The sequence below is a fragment of the Eptesicus fuscus genome, chromosome 18 (assembly GCF_027574615.1).
Source record: "Eptesicus fuscus isolate TK198812 chromosome 18, DD_ASM_mEF_20220401, whole genome shotgun sequence".
NCBI classification, from domain to species: Eukaryota; Metazoa; Chordata; class Mammalia; order Chiroptera; family Vespertilionidae; genus Eptesicus; species Eptesicus fuscus.
The window spans coordinates 26,651,364-26,671,606 of NC_072490.1; the positions used below are offsets into that span (position 1 = coordinate 26,651,364).

The 20,243-nt window shown below is 41.3% G+C and overlaps 2 protein-coding genes across 2 annotated transcripts in view; one reads left to right on the forward strand and one right to left on the reverse strand.

Moving 5' to 3' along the window:
- The window catches only part of ACAD11 (acyl-CoA dehydrogenase family member 11), a 69,198-nt gene that overhangs the window by 9,948 nt on the left and 39,007 nt on the right, over nucleotides 1-20,243 (reverse strand). The window contains exons 13-15 of the mRNA XM_054708019.1: nucleotides 19,337-19,435; nucleotides 2,500-2,566; nucleotides 1,831-1,916 (exon numbers count right to left, since the gene is read on the reverse strand). Coding sequence (XP_054563994.1) covers nucleotides 1,831-1,916; nucleotides 2,500-2,566; nucleotides 19,337-19,435 — 252 coding nt within the window. The remainder of the gene's footprint in view (nucleotides 1-1,830; nucleotides 1,917-2,499; nucleotides 2,567-19,336; nucleotides 19,436-20,243) is intronic.
- Nucleotides 15,056-19,013, forward strand: ACKR4 (atypical chemokine receptor 4). The gene is made up of 3 exons (XM_008153119.3): nucleotides 15,056-15,132; nucleotides 15,252-15,664; nucleotides 17,162-19,013. Exon 3 carries the CDS (start codon nucleotides 17,171-17,173, stop codon nucleotides 18,221-18,223), a length of 1,053 nt encoding a protein of 350 aa, XP_008151341.1. The 5' UTR covers nucleotides 15,056-15,132; nucleotides 15,252-15,664; nucleotides 17,162-17,170; the 3' UTR covers nucleotides 18,224-19,013.

Genomic DNA, 20,243 nt, shown 5'->3' on the forward strand with positions numbered 1-20,243 from the left:
TTTGAATTTTTTTCTATATGGGCTTCCGAATAAAATTTTGCTTGGGGGGAAAAAAAAGGTTCTAATAATTCAAAAATTGAAAATGAGCAATGTAATTTAAGTTTCTTCTTATCATTGTAGAAACCAACGCCCAAAAATGCAAAGAGGCTGCTCAGAGGGACAGAGCTGGCTCAGCACTGGAGATGAAGCAGGCTGAGCCTTTAGGAATGTTTTTCGCAGTGTAGGCTTATTCACAATGTGTCACCTCTTGAAAATGCTGGCTGTCACTGAGACCGGGAACACATTCACACTTGTCTTTACAGCACTGCTCCTCCTGCCCAGTTCTGGAGATAATCTCATGCTAACCCCACACCCTTTTCCTGTCAGAGCGAGGTTAGTAATCAATCTTCTCCACACTGTTTCTTTTGGCCTTGGGCATAGGGAGTTGGAGAAGTGCTGGTGGATTTCTCATACTGAAAATTCTAACATAGGCTCTGCACTGGAGGGTATTTGCAGCCAGTCGATACTATGAACCCATTGTGGGAGTCTTTCAGGCTGTTGGTCTGCAACCTAACTTCCTATGCACAACTTGCTCCGATGAGCTTATTCATCCCCATCTCACCAACGCTTAATCTGTGGGTGCATTCTATAGCTGCATCCCACAGAGGGTGATCATGTCAGATGTTCTGTGAAACTTGAACTTTTAAAAAATATATGTTTTTATTGATTTCAGAGAGGAAAAGAGAGAGAGAAATATCAATGATGAGAATCATTGATTGGCTGCCTCCTGCATGCCCCCCACCAGGGATCGAGGCCACAACCTGGGCATGTGCCCCTGACCGGAATCAAACCCAGGACCCTTCAGTCCACAGGCCGATGCTCTGTCCACTGAGCCATACCAGCTAGAGCAAAACTTGAACATTTTCATTGCACAACAACAAAGAGAAAGCCAGTGTCACCACAGAACCGGAAATTCAATAAACCTTTTCATAGCATTATCAACTGCTGTATAATCACCATGCTACCTAATGTACTTACTTACATGTTTGCAGTTAGTCTTTGTCTCCTCCCTGAAGCATGTAAGCTCTATGAGAGAGCACTCGCTTGTTTTCACTAATGTACACTAAGCACTAAGAACAGATACTTGCTGAGTGAATGACCTGAGCAGCAAGGAAACCACGACATGAGCCTGATGTGGGTGGCAGGTAATGAAAGTATCCTTGCTGCCCAGACAGCATGGCTCAGTGGTTGAGTGTCAACCTATGAACCAGGAGGTCACGGTTCTATTCCCAGTCAGGGCACATGCCCAGGTTGCAGCTCAATCCCCAGTGTGGGGCGTGCAGGAGGCAGCTAGTCAATGATTCTCTTTCATCATTGATATTTCTATCCCTCTCTCCCTCTCCTTCTCTCTGAAATCAATAAAAATATATATTAAAAAAAGGTATCCTTGCTTCTTAGAAATTCCATGCAAAGACAGAAGGGAGGAAAAGTTTTGCATTCAATTCAGTCAAAACTCATTACTAACAGCTCTTATAGAATGATTAAGAAAGCTAAAAGTAAATTTTATTGTGGATTGCCTAGATTTAATTTTTCTAGGTATATTTTACATTGGTCCATTCTCCTGGATGACAGAAGACTGGCAGTCAGAGTTGTTCCTTGCATACGCCCTTTCCCAAAAGTAAACAAAATGCACCACCTCTCTCTTTTTATTTGTTGGCATTTATATTAAGACAGTTGTTACGGCCAAAAGATTTCTAAGAACACATGTCCTACATTAAAATGCGATCTATTCCCTTCAGTCTAACTACACACTCCAGTCTTCCATCATAGCCATGTTGATGGAGCACTTACCCATGTAGCCAAAAACTGACAAAGGCCTTATGACTTCTACTCCAGGTGTGTTGAGAGGAACAAGGATCATGCTGTGTTGTTTGTGTCTGATCAAAAGAAAAAGATGTTAGACGTCTGTGAAGTGGAAAAATAAAACAGATGTTAGGTGGAATTACAATTGTCATTTTTGTTGTTGCTATCATATAATCACTTAAGTAATGATGTCTAAAATGGGGTGTAAAAATAATATATGCAGCAGAGTCGGATGCAGGCTGGGATCTGGAACAATAGTAAAAGTTATTTAATTGAGGCTTCTCATTGCTCAACAATGGGAATTGATATACAGTGTTAAACATTTCAAGAGTTTGACCTAAATATCACTTAATTACTTACAGACAGTTCTGAAAATTTTTATGTCTTATAATCTGACCCAAAAAGCTTTGAGAAGTAGCAACATTTTTAATACAGGAATTGCCACAGTGAAGAATGTACAGCAACACTTCCTAAAATATGTCCTATATATATCTTTAAGCAAAAAAATAGTGAAACACAAATGGGTGACATTTAATATCATAATATATTTTGTTACGATTTATGAGCCCAAATGGTGCATTTTAAGTCAATTATATGGATAGAGAGGAAGACTGACTTGTATTCCTACATAGATTTCAGTCACAATTGTTTTATTACCTTGCAGCTGTGGCATTTTTAGTTCTTCCCAAAACAATTGCAATTTTGCACTTTGGATTCCCAGCTCCTAAAACCAAGGGGAAAATAAGCAGAATACATCAAAAAAGAATTTTTTAGTCTGACATTGTATCCTAAAAGTACTAATCCTTCCAAGTTTATCCCTGGCAAAAACAAAAATCAAACAAAACAAAAAAAACCCCACAAACAACAACAAAACAAAGGAAAAATCCTTGATTAAAAAAAAAAAAAAAGAATGCTTATGTACTAAACTGTACGTCAACTCAAGAAAAATGACTTGGCAGGCCAAGAATGGACTCCACCGATGAAAACTGTGTACAGAAGTACCCAGAAGCCACGAAACAGCTGCAGCCCTTCAGCAAGATGACAAGTGCTCCCGTTCACACCACTTCAGACTGCAGCCAGCCAGGAAGGCTGTGAAACCCTGCCAGTGATTTCCTCCTGTTTTCTGACATATGGACAAGGAAGTGTTAAAGCTCTATATTTACTCCCCAACCAGTGGCTGAGAAAACAACCTCATTTCCCCAGCAAGAGAGTTGGACGAGGGGGAATCTACTTGAGTGAGGGTCTCAGCACCTGTCCCAGACTCCGCCCTTGGCCCTAGCCATACTGTGGAGCAGCTGAAGAGGGTCTGCTGGGAGCCCTCCACATGTATGAGGCTCTGATTCCACCTTCGGCAAGCCTATGTTAGTATTTATGTATGTAAGGGTTAGAAATTTGAAATGTAGCTTCTCTCATTTTAATGCAAATTTTTATTACAGTTCAGAGGTCTGGGGCAATTCCCTAAAGGAACCTATTTTCAAAAAAGTACATTTCATTTTCACCAGTTAGTTGAAGAACCTGGTCCCAGAAAATAATGCAGTGCAAGAAAAATGGCAATGAGAAACTCAAAAATACTTTTTAAATATACAAGTGAACCATGATTCAAATATAAAACCAACTGCAATATGGCATGAACTTAAGTAATATAAAGTGTAAGGAAAGCTATTCTAATTGACCTCGATGCTCCTTAGAATGGCCAAGGTGATATTACATTGCCTCAGAGAAGGACACGCAACCTATCAGACTACTTGGACCAGCACTGAACAACACAGGGTGTCCCAAAACATGAACACACACTTTAACAGTTGATATCGCTCAACTGATGTTCCCTTCTTTTCAGCCAGACTAAACTTTGAACAAAGAAAATTCATCCTAAAATGTTACTGGAAGTTTGAAAATGCAGTTAAATACAAACACTGCCTTTATAATTATGGTATCAGAAATAATGTGTATACACTTTAACAGCTGATAACTCACCTAATTTTCACTTCCTTTCAGGTTTAACTGGTTTGAAATAATGGGTGAAGCCAGACTAAGCTTTGAAAAGAGAAAATTTATCTACTAGACTCTTTTATGGGGATACATAAAAGTTAAAGTTTACGGTACAAAACTGGCAATAGTTGATGAATCAAGGGCACACAAATACCAAACAAAATGATTCTTGATAGTTGCAATTCCTTTGCTTTGCATTATCAGCATTGCCTAGAACTGTCATCAATTTGAAAACAGGTACTGACAAAAAAATTATTCATTTCTGTAGATTCTTTTAAATTGTGAAAATGAACTATGTGCTAATAAACACAGACTTTATAATCATTCAAAGTGTGTATACATTTTTGGGATACCCTATATTAACATAGTCCTATAAGGCAAGTGCTATGTGTTGGTTTCAAAGTTTAGAGTCATCCTGTGGTCAACTATGACTGTGGTTGCAAGAAAGAACATAAATGCTATTTCTGACAATGTAAAAGTAGCAGCTGTAGCTGATACTAGGTACAATACAGAAGGAAGGGATAAAGGTAGAGAAAGGGGTCAGTGCACTCATAGCCTCATGTTATAGTGAAGCCTGGAGAGATGCTGTCCAATGAGGGTGCAGAGGAAAGATTTATAGATCATTTAACATTTAAAAAGTAACAAAAAATTTGAAACAATCCTATCGAATAATAGACAAATATGCAAATTGACCGCACCTTCGCTACGCCCAAGCCACGCCCACCAGCCAAGCCATACCCACCAGCCAATCAGGATGAATATGCAAATTACCCCAACAAAGATGGTGGCTAATTTGCATATCAAGACAGCGTAGAAAGAAGCCAAGAGCTGCAGAAGGGAGCAAAGCTGCAGAGAAGCAAGCAAGCCGGGGGGAGGAGAAGGGAGGAGCGGAGGTGGGGCCGGGGGAGAAGGGAGGAGCGGAGGCAGGGCCGGGGGAGAAGGGAAGAGCAGAGGCGGGGCCGGGGAGAAGGGAAAAGCAGGCGGGCTGCTGGAGAAGGTGGGCCAGGGGAGAAGGGAGGAGCGGAAGCGGGGCCAGGGGAGAAGGGAAAAGCAGGTGGGCTGGCAGAGAAGGCGGGCCGGGGGAGAAGGGAGGAGAGCGGGCTGGCGGAGAAGTTAGAAAAGCGGGGAGGCTGGCGGAGAACGCGGGGTGGGGGACAAGGGAGGAGAGCAGGCAGGGCGGGGTAGAGTGCAGCAGGAGACCCTATTGCAGGATTTTTCCTGCAACGGGAACGCTAGTAATATATATATTAGGAAAGGGCAGAGAGTTATAATACAAATGAGTGAAATTGTCATGATTCACATTGGAGAGTCAATGGATAGTATCTAAAATGAATAAACTGGGAGAGAGAGAGAAAAAAAAAACACATTTTACTTAAAATTATAGCAGAAACCAGAGAACTAAAACCAGAAACCTTAGAAGAGTTTTCTCTGGGGTAGGCAATTGGGGTGATGAGGGATGGGAAGCGGATGCTCTTAGCTAGATTCTGATTCGTTGCCACTTCTAATTTAATAATAATAATGTTTAAACACTAGCCTACCATCTTGTAAACAAATCTGTAGATCCCAATTAGGAGAAGGAGACAGAAACTTGCTGAGTAAACTGCAGTATGTTCTTTTTTCTCTTTCCTAATCTCCTCTTAATTAGAACATCTAACATGGCCCTGGAGGACCCATTTCCTACGCAGGGTGGGGCATTTCCCCGCTTCTTCCATGCGATAATACACAACTCCAGAAATCCTTCATGCACACTCTGCCTTATTAAACACTTCAACTGATTTTTTAAAACCCACTAAAAAGAACTTCCATCCAGGAAAGGGAACAAAGGGAAAGAAGGTGGCGTGCCTAGAACATGACTGTTCACTCACGGGCTGGGAGTGGCATAAGGAAGCACCTTAGACTGATTTTGATCTTGAAGCCCATGACTTGGCAGAACATGCAATCATATGTTCACACATGTAATTCAAATCGTGACTAGGAAGTAAAGGAGAAGCCTTTTAATTAACTTGAGACATTTAAAAAAAAAAAAAAATTAAGTTGGCCATTAAATACCACACTGTAATCAGATTAGGACATAATGGTATGACTTGGGCTTCATTTTCATTAGAGATCTTTTCTTTCTCAATTTCTATCTTGGTAATCAAGAACATTTTGGATAAATCTTTTAATGTTTCATGGATCTTAATCTAGATAGCCAGAAGCTAAATCCTTCAAAAGTAAAATCTTCTAACTCTCTTAAACCTTAGTCGAAAGCCCCATTTTCCTAATATTCAGAATATATGTAGTTTTCTCTAATATTTCCCAATAACATTTCTTGCCTTGCTCTTTCTATCATAAAAAACTGTTACTATAACTTTGTGTAAGTGCCCAATAAATTTTGAAGAAACTAAAAAATAAGGTAGCCTGGGCAGTGTGGCTCAGGCTCAGGGGTTAAGTGTTGACTAAGGAACCAAGAGGTCATTGGTTCAATTCCCAGTCAGGGTACATGCCTGGGTTGTGGCTTGAACCCCAGTAGCAGGTAAGCAGGAGGCAGCTGATCAATGATGTTTCTCTCTCATTGATGTTTTTATCTCTCTATCCTTCTCCCTTTCTCTCTCTCTAAAAATCAATAAAAATGCCCTAGCTGGTTTGGCTCAGTGGATAGAGCCTCGGCCTGCGGACCAAAGGTCCCGGGTTCAATTCCGGTCAAGGGCCCATACCTCAGTTGCAGGCTTCTCCCAGGGCCCAGGCCCTGGTCAGGGCTCCTGTAGGAGACAACCAATTGATGTGTTTCTCTCACACTGATGTTCCTCTCTGTCTTTCCCTCTTTCTTCTACTTTCCTTAATAATCATTGGAAAAATATCCTTGGGTGAGGATTAACAACAAAAAAAATAATTAAAAATTTTAAAAAAATTATGCACTGGGCCTCTAGTCCTATATAATAAAAGGGCAATATGCAAATCTACCGAACAGCGGAACGACCAGTCGCTATGATGCACACTGACCACTAGGGGGCTGACGCTCAATGCAGGAGCTGCCCCCTAGAGGTGAGTGCACTCCCACAGGGGGATCACTGCTCAGCCACAAGCCGGGCTGATGGCTGGTGAGCACAGAGGCCTGCCTCCATGGTAGCGCTAAGGCTGTCTGATTGAGGCTTAGGCCGGCTCCCCAGGGAGTGGGCCTAAGCCGACAGTCGGACATCCCCCAAGGGCTCCCAGACTGCGAAAGGGTGCAAGCTGGGCTGCCCCCCCCCCCCCCGCAAGTGTAGAATGTTGTGCACTGGGCCTCTAGTATATATATAAAAGGTAAACAACATACTCTGGCTGGCTTTGCTCAGTGGTTAGAGCATTAGCCTGTGCACTAAAGGGTCATAAGTTTGGTTCCTAGTCAAGGAAACACAGTACTTTGGAATGTGTGGGAGGCAACCTATCGATGTGTCTCTCTCACATCCATGTTTCTCTCTCTCTCCCTCCCTCCACTCTAAAAAAAATCAATGAAAAAAATTATCCTTGGGTGAGGATTAACAACAAAAGAGGTAAATAATTCTTTGATTCTCCCTAATCTAAAACAATTCAGATTTAAAAAATAAAACCTCTGAATTGGCTCTTTTTTGGGGGTCATTAAATAAGGAAGTATGGGTGAATGCATAGGTTGTAAATTTTGAAATATTTTTATTTAACCTTGATGTCTCATAAAATAGAAAAAAACCCTCACAAATATATCATCTCATCTTAGCTACACACAGAATTTGGCAAGTATAGCAGCTAAAATGTCCTTCTTCTAAAGAGAGTTTTGCTCTTTTATATTATTTTCGTTAATGAACAGGATACCAGATGTCAAAAATGAAATATATTAGAGGAAATCTGAGTAGACCAGAAACATTTAAATATATCTCCTGTCATACACCTTCATTAATGAAAATAGATGGCATTGGTAAAATATTTTTGTTTTGAATCCAAACTCTGTGGTATTTCAAGACTGTTCAAGTGCCAGAATTAAGTCAGGCTGAAAAATGACATCTCCATGATATTTGCTGATGAATTTTAATTTCTTAGACTCTTACAAACCACATGGTTATTAAACGAAGTCATTCCCTAACACAATGAAAGATGACAGGTGGGGAAGAAACATGACCGCTGGTATGGATGTGGTCTGTAACAATAAAGAAAGCGCCCGGCTGGTGTGGCTAGTGATTGAGTGTCGACCTATGAACCAGGAGGTCATGGTTCAATTCTTAGGGCACATGCCCGGATTGCAGCTCGATCCCCAATGGGGATCTATTATGTTTCTTTTTTTTTTTTTTTAATATATTTTATTGATTTTTCACAGAGAGGAAGTGAGAGGGCTAGAGAGCTAGAAACATCGATGAGAGAGAGACATCGACTAGCTGCCTCCTGCACACCCCCCACCGGGGATGTGCCCGTAACCAATGTACATGCCCTTGACCGGAATCGAACCTGGGACCTTTCAGTCCGCAGACCGACGCTTTATCCACTGAGCCAAACCGGTTTCAGCTATGATGTTTCTCTCTCATCAATGTTTCTATCTCTCTATCCTTCTCCCTATCTCTCTCTAAAAATCAATAAAAACATTATTTTTTAAGAGAAAGTGATTTAAACAGTTATATAATATGAAGCACAGGTAGCCATCTGCAAAGTCTCAAAGTTATTTCTTCTACTAACATTGAATTTCTGAGGTGAAATACTTAAACTTCATTTGGTCTTAGCTTTAAAACTAATACTTAACTTAATCAAAATTGGAATAAAAAACCATTATGAATTAAGTACCATTTTACAATGAAATTCCCACTTGTTAAAAATAATGTTTATCATACAATCATACAGTTTTTTGAAAAAGCAATCTTATGTGTTCTCTAAAAGTATGTGTGTTTTTAATGCGGGAAGCACTCTGAAATTCACTTACTATACATCTAGGAAGGTTTATATCTAATACGTATTTAATAAATGTTATGTGCTGCAGCTACTATTGCTGTTGTAGTTACAGAATACCATAGGATCAAAATCAATTCCAAATAAAGCAGAATTGAAAAAATTTTTAAAAAATTTTAATAAGCCATAAGAAACTAGAAGAAAATATAATTTTTTAAAGAAACCTCTGGATGGAAAAGAAATTTTAAACCTTAAAAATGATAAATGAAATAAAAGAAAAAGGTAAATTGGCTTATCTATATAAATTATTACACATTAAAAAACAAAAACAAAGTTAAAAAGCAAAAAAAACCCCACCAATTTTTGGGAAATATTTCACACATGGCTGGCAAGGGCATGGGAGAGAGGAATTCTAAACTGTTAGAAGTCATTTAGAAAGAAGCAAAGTGGAAGTCAAGTATAACATTCTCTTGTCGAGGTTTTAGGGAAATAGACACTTCCATACATGATTGGTGAGAATACAAAGTAATACTATCTCTATGGAGTATAATTTGGCAATATCCATCAAAATTACAGATTCATTTAGTGTTTGATTCATCAATTAAAATTCTGGGTTTTGGCTACAGATATAGCTATTCCTGAACAAAATGACTGATGCATTAGATCATTCATTGCAGTAGTATTGTTTGCATTTGCAAATAATTGGGCATGAATCAGTATCCCTCAGTAGGAGACTATTTAAATACTAGAGGCCCGTTGCACGAATATTGTGCAACGGGCCTCTAGTATTTAAATAGTATCCTACTATTCTTGTGCAAGAATAGGCCTTCCTTCCCCTGGCTTCACTCCCAGCCGCATGGGAGCTGGCACGTCCCTGCTCCTGGCCCGCCCAGGAGCCAGCAAGTCCTCACTTCTGGCTGCAGCAGCGCTCCTGTAGCTCCCTCCGCTGCCCCACTTCCCCTCATAGCAGGCGTCACGCCCCTCCTAGCAGCTCCGCACCTTCATATGCAAATCAACCTCCATCTTTGTTGGGTTAATTTGCATACTCACTCTGATTGGCTGTGGGTGTAGCAGAGTGATGGTTAATTTGCATGTTTCTCTTTTATTAGGTAAGATACTGTGGAATGTCCACATAATGGAACACTTCCAAAAAGAATGAGGAAGCTTTCTATGCAATTAGCTTTCTAGGATTATTCTACAGTAGAATAGAAGAATGCTATCTTTTGTGTAAAAAGAAAAAAAGGATAGTTACTGAGTCACATTCTTCAATATTTCAAATAAGATTAGATTAAGTTCAGTTTCTCACAACATCTATAAATATGCTCTCTGTAACATCATTTGTAAAAGCAAAATATTGGAAACATTCTAAAAGTCCTATAATAGTTGAAATGGTAAGGCAAATTATGGTAATCCACAAAAAATAACTAAGATGTATAAGAAAAAGTATGATAAAAATAGAACTAATCTAAGACTGAAGATGTGTATCCAAAATTCCAGATCCATTGCTAAACTTGTAGGTTGTGGACAGCAAATTACTTACACACTGATTCACTGATTCATTCATGTATTTAATAATTATTCTGTAAACTGGTATTATGAATAAGGCACACACCTAAATGTTGAGGATATAGCAGGATACAAGATTACTATGGGAGAATCTATACTAATAAAAAAGTAATATGCTAATTAGACTGGGAGACCTTCCAGAGACCTTCTGGACATCCTTCTGGACAAAGCCGGAGGCTTGGCCGGCCTGTAAACCACTCCCAAATGGCCCCTAGCCCAGGCCAGCCACGCCTCCCAGCGGGAACCCTCACCCCGATGGGGGCATGGCCAGCCTGCAAACAACCATCAGCCCCTTGCCCAGGCCTACTCCACTCCAAGGGGACCCTCACCCCGATGTGGGCGTGGCCAGCCTGCAAATGGCCCTCAGCCCCTCGCCCAGGCTGGCCATGCGCCCCCAGCAGGGACCACCACCCTGATGGGGGTGTGGCCGGCCTGCAAACTGCCCCAGGCCCCTTGCCCAGGCCAGCCCCCCCGCCAAGGAGACCCTCTTCAGGGCAGACCAGCCGGCCCCCACCCATGCACCAGGCCTCTATCTATACTAATAAAAGGGTAATATGCTAATTAGACTGGGAGACCTTCTGGACAAAGTCATGGTGGCTGGGCTGAGGCAGAGACAGTTAGGGGCGATCAGGCCAGGAGGGGAGGGCAGTTGGGGGTGATCAGGCCAGTGCAGAGGGCAGTTGGGGGCAAGCAGGCCAGCATGGGGAGGCAGTGGGGGGCGATCAGGCCAGCAGGGGGGAAAGTTGGGGGTAAGTAGGTCAGCATGGGGGGGCAGTTGGGGGCGATAAGGCTGGCGGTGGGGGCAGTTGGGGGCAAGCAGGCTGGCAGGCAGAGTGGTTGGGACAATCAGGCAGGTAGGCAGATGAACAGTTAGGAGCCAGCAGTGTTGGATTGCGAGAGGGATCGGGCCTAAACTGGCAGTCGGACATCCCCCGAGAGGTCCTAGATTGGAGAGGGTGCAGGCCGGGCTGAGGGACACCCCACTTCCCGTGCACGAATTTTGTGCACCAGGACACTAGTATTTTAGTAAGTACTAACAATGCATGAATAGTATTATTGGAGTAGAGAATGTAATCTGAACTAACCTAGAAGGGTTAAGAAAGGCTTCCTGGATTAAGTAATGTTAAGGTCAGACCTGAATCTGAACCCTAAATAGGAGTTAGGGGACTACAGTGAAGTGGGAGGAGTAGTCTAGATAAAAGTAATAGCAAAATCAAAAGCCCACAGATCAGTATTATATACACACTAGAGGCCCGGTGCATGAAATTCATGCACGGAGGGGGGTTGTCCCTCAGCCCAGCCTGTACCCTCTCCAATCTCGGACCCCTCAAAGGATGTCCGACTGCCCGTTTAGGGATCGGGCCTAAACGGGCAGTCGGACATCCCTCTCATAATCCAGGACTGCTGGCTCCCAACTGCTTGCCTGCTTGCCTTCCTAATTGCCCCTAACTGCTTCTGCCTGCCAGCCTGATCACCCCCTAATCACTCCCATGCCAGCCTGTTTGCCCCCAACTTCCCTCCTCTGCTGGCCTGGTCACCCCTAACTGCCCTCTCCTACAGGGTTGATCACCTCCAACTGCCCTTCCTTGCAGGCCTGATCCCTCTCAACTGCCCTCCCTTGCAAGCCTGATCCCTCTCAACTGCCCTCCCTTGCAGGCCGGGTGCCTCCCAACTGCCCTCTCCTGCTGGCCATCTTGTGGTGGCCATCTTGTGTCCACATGGGGGCAGGATCTTTGACCACATGGGGGCAGCTATATTGTGTGTTGCAGTGATGATAAATCTGCATAGTACTCTTTTATTAGATAGGATAGAGGCCTGGTACAGGTGTGGGGGCCAGCTGGTTTGCCCTGAAGAGTGTCCCTGATCAAGGTGGGGTTCCCTTGGGGCATGGGGCGGCCTGAGCTAGGGGCCTGTGGTGGTTTGCAGGCCGGCCACGCCCCTGGCAACGCAAGCGGAGGCCCTGGTATCTGGAATTTATTTTCCTTCTACAACTGAAACTTTGTGGCCTGGAGCAGAGCCAAGCCTGGGGCTCCCTCCGAGGCCCGAATCCATTTGTGTTGGGCTTATAATTGAAACTTTGTTGCCTTAAGCGGGTGGGCCTGGCCAGGGTGTGCAGAAAGCTTTGCTTCCCCTGTTGCCAGCAGCAACCCTGGCCTGCTCTCTCAAGCTCCATTCTGCTGCCATTTGTTTGAATTTGTTTACCTTCTATAATTGAAACTTTGTAGCTTGAGTGGAGGCTTAGGCCTGCAATGGCTGGCAGAAAGCTTGGCTTCCTCTGTTACCTAGGGAACCTTGCTCTCTGTGGCTGTAGCCATCTTGGTTTGGGTTAATTTGCATACTCGCTCTGATTGGGTGGTGGGCGTGGCTTGTGGGTGTGTCGGAGGTATGGTCAATTTGCATATTTGTCTATTATTATATAGGATGTCATCTAGATGGATTAAATGTATTATGCAATTGCTAAATATGGAGGCTGCAATTATAGACTAGTCATTAAAGTATAGCATTGACTTCCAGTCAAGATGGTGGAGTCAGTAAACACTGTGCTTGCCCCCTCAAACAACACACCAAAATTACAGCTAAATTATAGAACAATCACTCTTGAGAACCAACTGAAGATTAGCTGAGCAGAATTCTTATAGCTAATGATATAAGAAGCCAGGTCAAGACTGGTCGGAGGGGTGGAGACACAAAATGGGCTGTCCCACACCCACGTGTGGAGGTTAAGAATAAGGAACTGTATCTCAACAGCAGGGGTCACCCCTGAGGAGCCAGGGATCTGGGCCCCACAGTGGGCTGCCAAAGCTGGAGCACCAGTGCCAGGAAGAGGAGTCCCCACAACACCTGGCTGTGAAAATCAGCAGGGACCTGAATGGAAATGAGACCAAGGGCTGCTTTTGACCCTCTTACAGGGCATGAGCACAGACTTACTCATAAACACTCGCCCTAAGCTCCAGCAAAGGGGCACACAGGGAGGAAATGAATTGTCTAGCTTCAGGGTGAGGGCTGGAGGGGCAGCACTCTCTAAGACTGAGGTATAGGCAGGCACTATTGTTCCTTTGTTGAGTCCTTCCTCAGTCAATAATCCTATATAATAAAAGCCCAATATGCAAATCGACTGACCAGCAGAACAATGGGCAGAACAACTGGTCACTATGATGCGTGCTGACCACCAGGGGGCAGACACTCAACGCTGGAGCTACCCCCAGCAGTGGTGCCAGGGGGCGGGGCTGGCAAGTGGGCGGTGCCAGGCCAGCCAAGGTGAGTGCCAGCAGGGGCCTCCCGATCGCCCCACCAGTTGCCCTGCAGATTGGCCCTGATTGCCAGCCAGGCCTAGGGACCCTACCCGTGCATGAATTTTGTGCACCGGGCCTCTAGTACTGTAATAACTATGTCTAGTGTCTGGTGGGTACTAGACTTATCAGGGGGATCGCCTCTAAGTTATATAAATGTCTAACCACTATGCTGTACACCTGAAACTAATATAATACTGCATGTCAACTCTAATAAAAAAAAATTTTTTTAATGAAGTACAGCAACCAGGGCAAGTAAAATGGGGTAATAATCAGAAGGAAAAGTAGGATTATTTATTAAATAAAAATATTGACTTACGATGTGCCAGACACTATCCCAGGCACTTGGGATATATCAGTGCAGAAGCAAACAAAAGTAGCTGCTCTGATGGAGTCTATATTCTAATACAGGGCAAGAGGCAATAGACAACTGATATGGTACATTAGCACATGGAAAGTGAATTGGAATATAGGCAGGGGTGCATTTTAAATAAGGAAGTAAGGGACTGCCTCAGTGAGAAGGTGGTGACTGGACAAAGACTTGAAGCAGGTGAGGGAAGAAGCAAATTCCAGCAGATAGAATTATAAATAGGAGAAGCCCTCGGTAGGACGTGCACCTGGTACGTTCAAAAACAGCGAGGAGGTTGGCATGACAGAACAAGCAGGCAAAGGGGCGAGTCCTATGAAATAAGGTCAGAGAGGCAATGAGGGATGGAGGGGTTTTGTAGGCCACTCTAAGAATTTAGTGGAAGGTTGCTCATTTATTTCCTCCTGCCTCAATATATATCAGGTGAAGAACAAGAGTTAAGAGAGGGGAAAGACCAGATAGTAGAGCAGGGATAGGGATGACATTAAGAGCAGTGTCCTTCAGAAGGCAGGAAGAGACTGGAGTAAGGATCGGGTTGGTAAATAGGAGAGGTGCCTTCTTTGGGAGGAGTGTGCTAGAGCCCGCTCAGGAGAGCTCATTCTGCCAGCCTCTTAGCAATTTTGCTTTCAGTGACTTCACATTGGTGGCTTAAAATTGGCCATTGTAGAAGCATTTGCACTGAAAAATGACAACCACCACCAATCCAGGCAATCTTTTTCCTAAAGTATTGGCTTAGCTGCCTGCAAATGACTCTTCCTCAATGACTGGTGGATAACAAGGAGAATCTGGCTGTGCCCTCACATATGTACTGCGGTGAGGGGAAGAAAGATAAAGGCCCCAATGACCCAGACCCTCTTTTCTGTGAATTGAGTTGCTTGGAGAAAAAATGACATGGGTCTGAAATAACTTCTGCAGGTAGAGACTAAGCCTAGCCTTGCATGAATATGTAATAAACAAGAGAACTGTTACGTAAATGTGAGGAGAGTCAACTTGGAATAAACCACAAAGGCTACATCTGCATACATTTCTTTCTCTATTTTTTCATTTGTTTGGGATCAGAAAAATAAACAACTGACTAAGACATAGGATGGGATGCCAGTCTTTGAAGAAAAAGGTTACAAGAAGGCAAAAGAGTTTAAGGTCATGGGGAAAGGCATACTCTGGGATCAAGGACAGAGGAACAGTGAAGCAAAGAGGAGTCTCACAGCTTAAGTAAAATAGTAATGTAGCATAAAAATATTAACTCCTAGATATGCCTAACGATTACTTCTAATTTAGTCTTCAAAAAGATAATTTTCTGGGTGAAAAATGATTTTTATTTTCTTTCCTAGACAAGATAAGTTTAGAGAGCCTTTCTCTGATGTTACCCACAGTGCTCCTTAGCTGCCTGGATGCTCTTGAGTGAGTTCTTTTGACTTGGCAGTCAGCTCCTAAGCCACAGGCACTTTCTGGTTGCCTTCAGCTAAGTGGAAACTTTGAAAGGTCTGTAGTTGTTGAAACAAGATGAAATTCTTTCAGGTTTGTGTCGTAGGACACTTAAGAACTTGGATTTGGTTTCCCAGGATGGTTATACATAAAATAAAGATCAAGTGCTCAGGAGGTTAAATTTCAGGAAAGCCCTCTTGGATGCAAGATAAAGGCGGGGTATAAAACGAAAACAAAAGTAGCCCCAGTTAGCGAGGTCATTTGATTTCACTCCACACTGCACTCAAGACGGCTGCTCTCTTTCTGCACACTGAAACAGGTTGGTTTTTCTTTTCTCATTCTGACTTGGATATGATTTTTTTTGAAATCTCAAAAATTTTGTATATTTACTTATGTAGAGGGAGTATTGATGCATAAAAGTCTAAACATTTATGTGCAAAAAAGAGCTATTTGAAAACAGTTATATTTTTAAAACTTATACACTTGAATATAGCAAGAAGAAAATATGTGTTATTTTAATACCATTATTGCCTATGCAATTTTATTAATGAGAAACAGGTTTTGCTATATCATTATTTTTGCTTTGTTTTACAAACACTAATTTTTTTTTGTTCCTGTAATAATTACACAGAGATATCTAAATATGTTTCTATGCCATTGCCAGAGGATAGTTTCTGGAAATAATGTTCATTCCTACTCCTATTTATGCACATTTTTAATAAGATTAATTCTTATTTTAAAATAACCTTCCTTAATATATTATTTGGCCACATTGTTCCTTATCATCAGGTTCAAGATTTCTGTGATAAAAGAGAAGGAAAGAGCAAAGTGCACATTGTGTTAATAATTAATGAAAACTAGGGTAATCTTCCAGATTGGAACTTTTCAAATAACAGTAAGGATAAAAGTAGTCATTTTAAGTTGTTAAAAATAGGTTTTTTATGTGATAACTCCTCAGGGGGGCCTTCTTTACTTTGCTTTACTCATCCCAAAAAGGTAGCAAGTATAGAACATTCTTTTGAAAATGTACCATAAGTTGTCACACTGTTCTGAAAGTAAGGTGTTCATTCATGATTCTGTAAGAATATTTTGGATTCTTCCAAGGACAAAACTAACCAAAGGGAGACAGACAGGGTAAGAAAAAAGCAAAACAAAACTCAGCACTCTAATAAAAACACTGGAAGACATTATTAAATACGTTTTAAAGCTTGTGAATTCTGCGTAAGTTTATCTTACTATTGCTGGGTATTAATAGCCAAAATAGTAAAATAACAGTGGTGAGGCAGGATAATAATAGCTTTATATTTGCTGGTAAAATATGTATTTGACAGATATTTACTGAGCAACTAGTGTGTGCCAGACACTCTATAAGGTATTAATTACAATCATAGGGAACTTAGGACATAGAGGGAAAATGTAATTGGGAAGCACATCTTTTCCACAGGATGGGGTCAGTTTTTTGAGAGATTTGTCTATATAGCGTCTGGATCAGGAAAGTCTTCTGGGGAGGTAACATCCAAGTTAAATGAGCAGGAATTGGCCCTCCAAGGGCAGGGCAGGAAGTACTACATGAGATAAAGGAGCAGAATGAGTACATGTGCTGCAGCATGGCGTGTGCCTGTGGATGAAAACTAGTCTTGGGGATATACTCCAATGTAGCTTCCATTAAAGGATTTCAAAGAATGATAGATTCAGGCTCATATATGTTATCTCTTCTCTTCTTTAGTAAAAGAACAAAGTATATGCTAGATAAAAAAAAAAGTTTCCTTGCAAGCAACATTAAAATGAATATCCTGTATTCTTTTTTGCCATTTAGATTGCAGCCATGGCTTTGGAGCACAATGAATCGACAGATTACTATTATGAGGAAAGTGAAATAAATGGCACTCATGACTACAGTCAGTATGAAGTGGTCTGTGTAAAAGAAGAGGTCAGAAATTTTGTAAAAGTTTTCCTGCCTGCCTTCTTCACAATAGCTTTCATCATTGGAGTTGCAGGCAACTCCACAGTAGTGGCGATTTATGCCTATTACAAGAAGCAGAGGACCAAAACAGATGTGTACATCCTGAACTTGGCAGTGGCAGATTTACTCCTCCTATTCACTCTGCCTTTTTGGGCAGTTAATGCAGTTCATGGGTGGGTTTTAGGGAAAATCATGTGCAAGGTCACTTCAGCCTTGTACACAGTCAACTTTGTCTCTGGAATGCAGTTTTTGGCTTGTATCAGCCTAGACAGATGTTGGGCAGTAACTAAAGCCCCGAGTCACTCAGGAGTGGGAAAACCATGCCGGCTCATCTGTTTCTGTGTCTGGATGGCTGCCATCCTGCTGAGCATACCTCAGCTGGTTTTTTATACTGTAAATCACAAGGCTAGGTGTGTTCCCATCTTCCCATACCACCTAAAAACATCACTGAAAGCATGGATTCAAATGCTGGAAATCTGCATCGGATTTGTGATACCCTTCCTTATTATGGGAGTGTGCTACTTTATCACGGCAAGGACACTCATCAAGATGCCGAACATTAAAAAATCTCGGCCCCTCAAAGTTCTGCTCGCAGTGGTTCTAGTTTTCATTGCCACTCAGCTGCCTTATAACATTGTCAAGTTCTGCCAAGCCATAGACATCATCTACAACCTGATCACCAACTGCGACATGAGCAAACGCATGGATGTCGCCATCCAGATCACAGAGAGCATCGCACTCTTTCACAGCTGCCTCAACCCAGTCCTGTACGTTTTCATGGGATCCTCTTTTAAAACCTACATCATGAAAGTGGCCAAGAAATATGGCACCTGGAGAAGACAAAGACAAAATGTGGAGGAGATTCCTTTCGATTCTGAAGTCCCTACAGAGCCAACCAGTACATTCAGCATTTAAATGTAAAACTGCTCTGTGTCTTGCTTCGATACACATGAGTGATGCTTTGCCCTCAGCTAAAACATCTGCATTATTCTGAAATTCAAATCTCAAGACACTGTGGTGGGAACTTGTTACAAAGAAGAGGTTGGGGTGAAGAAGGGGGGAGGGTAGAAACCAAGAAGAGGAAACACAGTAATCAATGCATAAAACAAGAAAATTAAAATGAACAATATTGGAAAATAGTAATAACAGGCATAAGTAATAAAAATAAAACATTTTGCTATGTTAGGCCATCTAAAACATTAATAAAGAGGCTTATATTAAGGGGCATTTGTAATTATTTTAAATCATATAAGAATGATTTCCCTGCATAATTTTAATACTTAACTATACAACAAAATATAATCTATCCTTCTTTTTCCTGTTTCTTAATTTGTAAGTGATTTCATAATCACCATCAACAACAAAAAAATACTTAAAAAGCATTTCTGGCCTTTTTAATACATTCTTGGTAAGTTTCTAAACACATAATTTACTTCCATATGTCACCTTTCTTTAGTAATAAACTGGTTATCCTGTTAGATTTACATTAGATTTATCATGTATGAAGTGATCCTCAGACAATCATACCTGATTATTATAATCAGTTATTTTTATAACTTTTAAAGGGTTCATCCATTTATGTGAGTCTATTACTGAGAGTTGATAAACAATGTATTTTTCTATGTGTAAAGATTCTTATTTTTTACTTAAACACTTGTATTTTTAAGCTATGAAAATATATATAATAAATTATTTTAATAACGTACACTTGCTCTTTAAAAACAATTATATATAAATTATTATAGTCCATGTAATATGTCTCTATTAAAATTTAATTTGGGTAGAAATTACAATGGTCAAAAATATTGTGCACTAATATGAAGGTTATTTTTCACAAACTATACAAGAAAAAGATGCTTTCTGCACCTAATTGAGATGTTATTTTAAAGTTACTTTTCTTTTTATCATCTACTTATCTATTTGAAAATGGTAAGGTGGAATTTAAAGAACTGTGATCAGAAAGCCAATAACGATGTTCAAATTCTTTAAGCCCAGCATTGAGCACAAAGGGTCAGTCTGAGTACTCACCACTGCTCCACCATTTTTTGCCATTGACTACATAGCTGTCTCCATCTCGTTGGATGCTGCATTCAATATTTGTGGCATCACTGGATGCTACATCTGGCTCTATAAATAAGCAAAGGCTGAATTTACAGGAAGGCAGATACCATTGGTTTACCAAAGGGAGTTAGATAAGGAAATGTAAACTCTCTGAGGACAGAGAGCATCTTTATCTTTATCATTTTCCTATCCTTCCCCCATTCCACCCTGGTTCCCCCATAACCTCCAAAGAGCAGGTATTCAATACATGTGCATTGGAAGAAGGAATTAACAAAGTATTTAGGACAGTGGGGATCTGCAATCTGAATTGTGTTCTTGGCTTCCTCATTGATACACGATTTGAAGTAAAACTCAATTCTTTTTCCAGTCATCAAAAGTAGATTAAAAGCATTGTTATTGCCACAACGGAAGTCTGTATTAAATATTTGCAAGCCAGATTTCCTTACCATGCAGTTTACTGTCTTAAACAATTTCTAACTGTGACTTGCAAATTCCATCAGGAATGCTTTCACTGTCTTATTTATTTTGCATTCTATAAAGCCTCCTCAACACTTAATGTCTGCAGAAGGTTTTCCATGAAACTCTTACACGGCTGCTTTACTGCACGGCATTTCAGAAGTTACAGGCCAGCTCTCACAGTAATCTGCACTTGGTAATACATGCCCTTTTAAATGGGTCCTTCAGATATTTCACATGTTCTGTTTCTAAAATTAGAGACTCAGTTCCTTTAGAAAGGGGGCTGTGTACTCTACTTATTTTGTAACCTCAAATTAGTTCTTTGTAGCTAACACATCATACTGCAGGTGTTCAATAAATGCCTCTTTACTGATTTAAATGGAGATCAGTTTTGCTATTATAAATGTATGCAATGTTA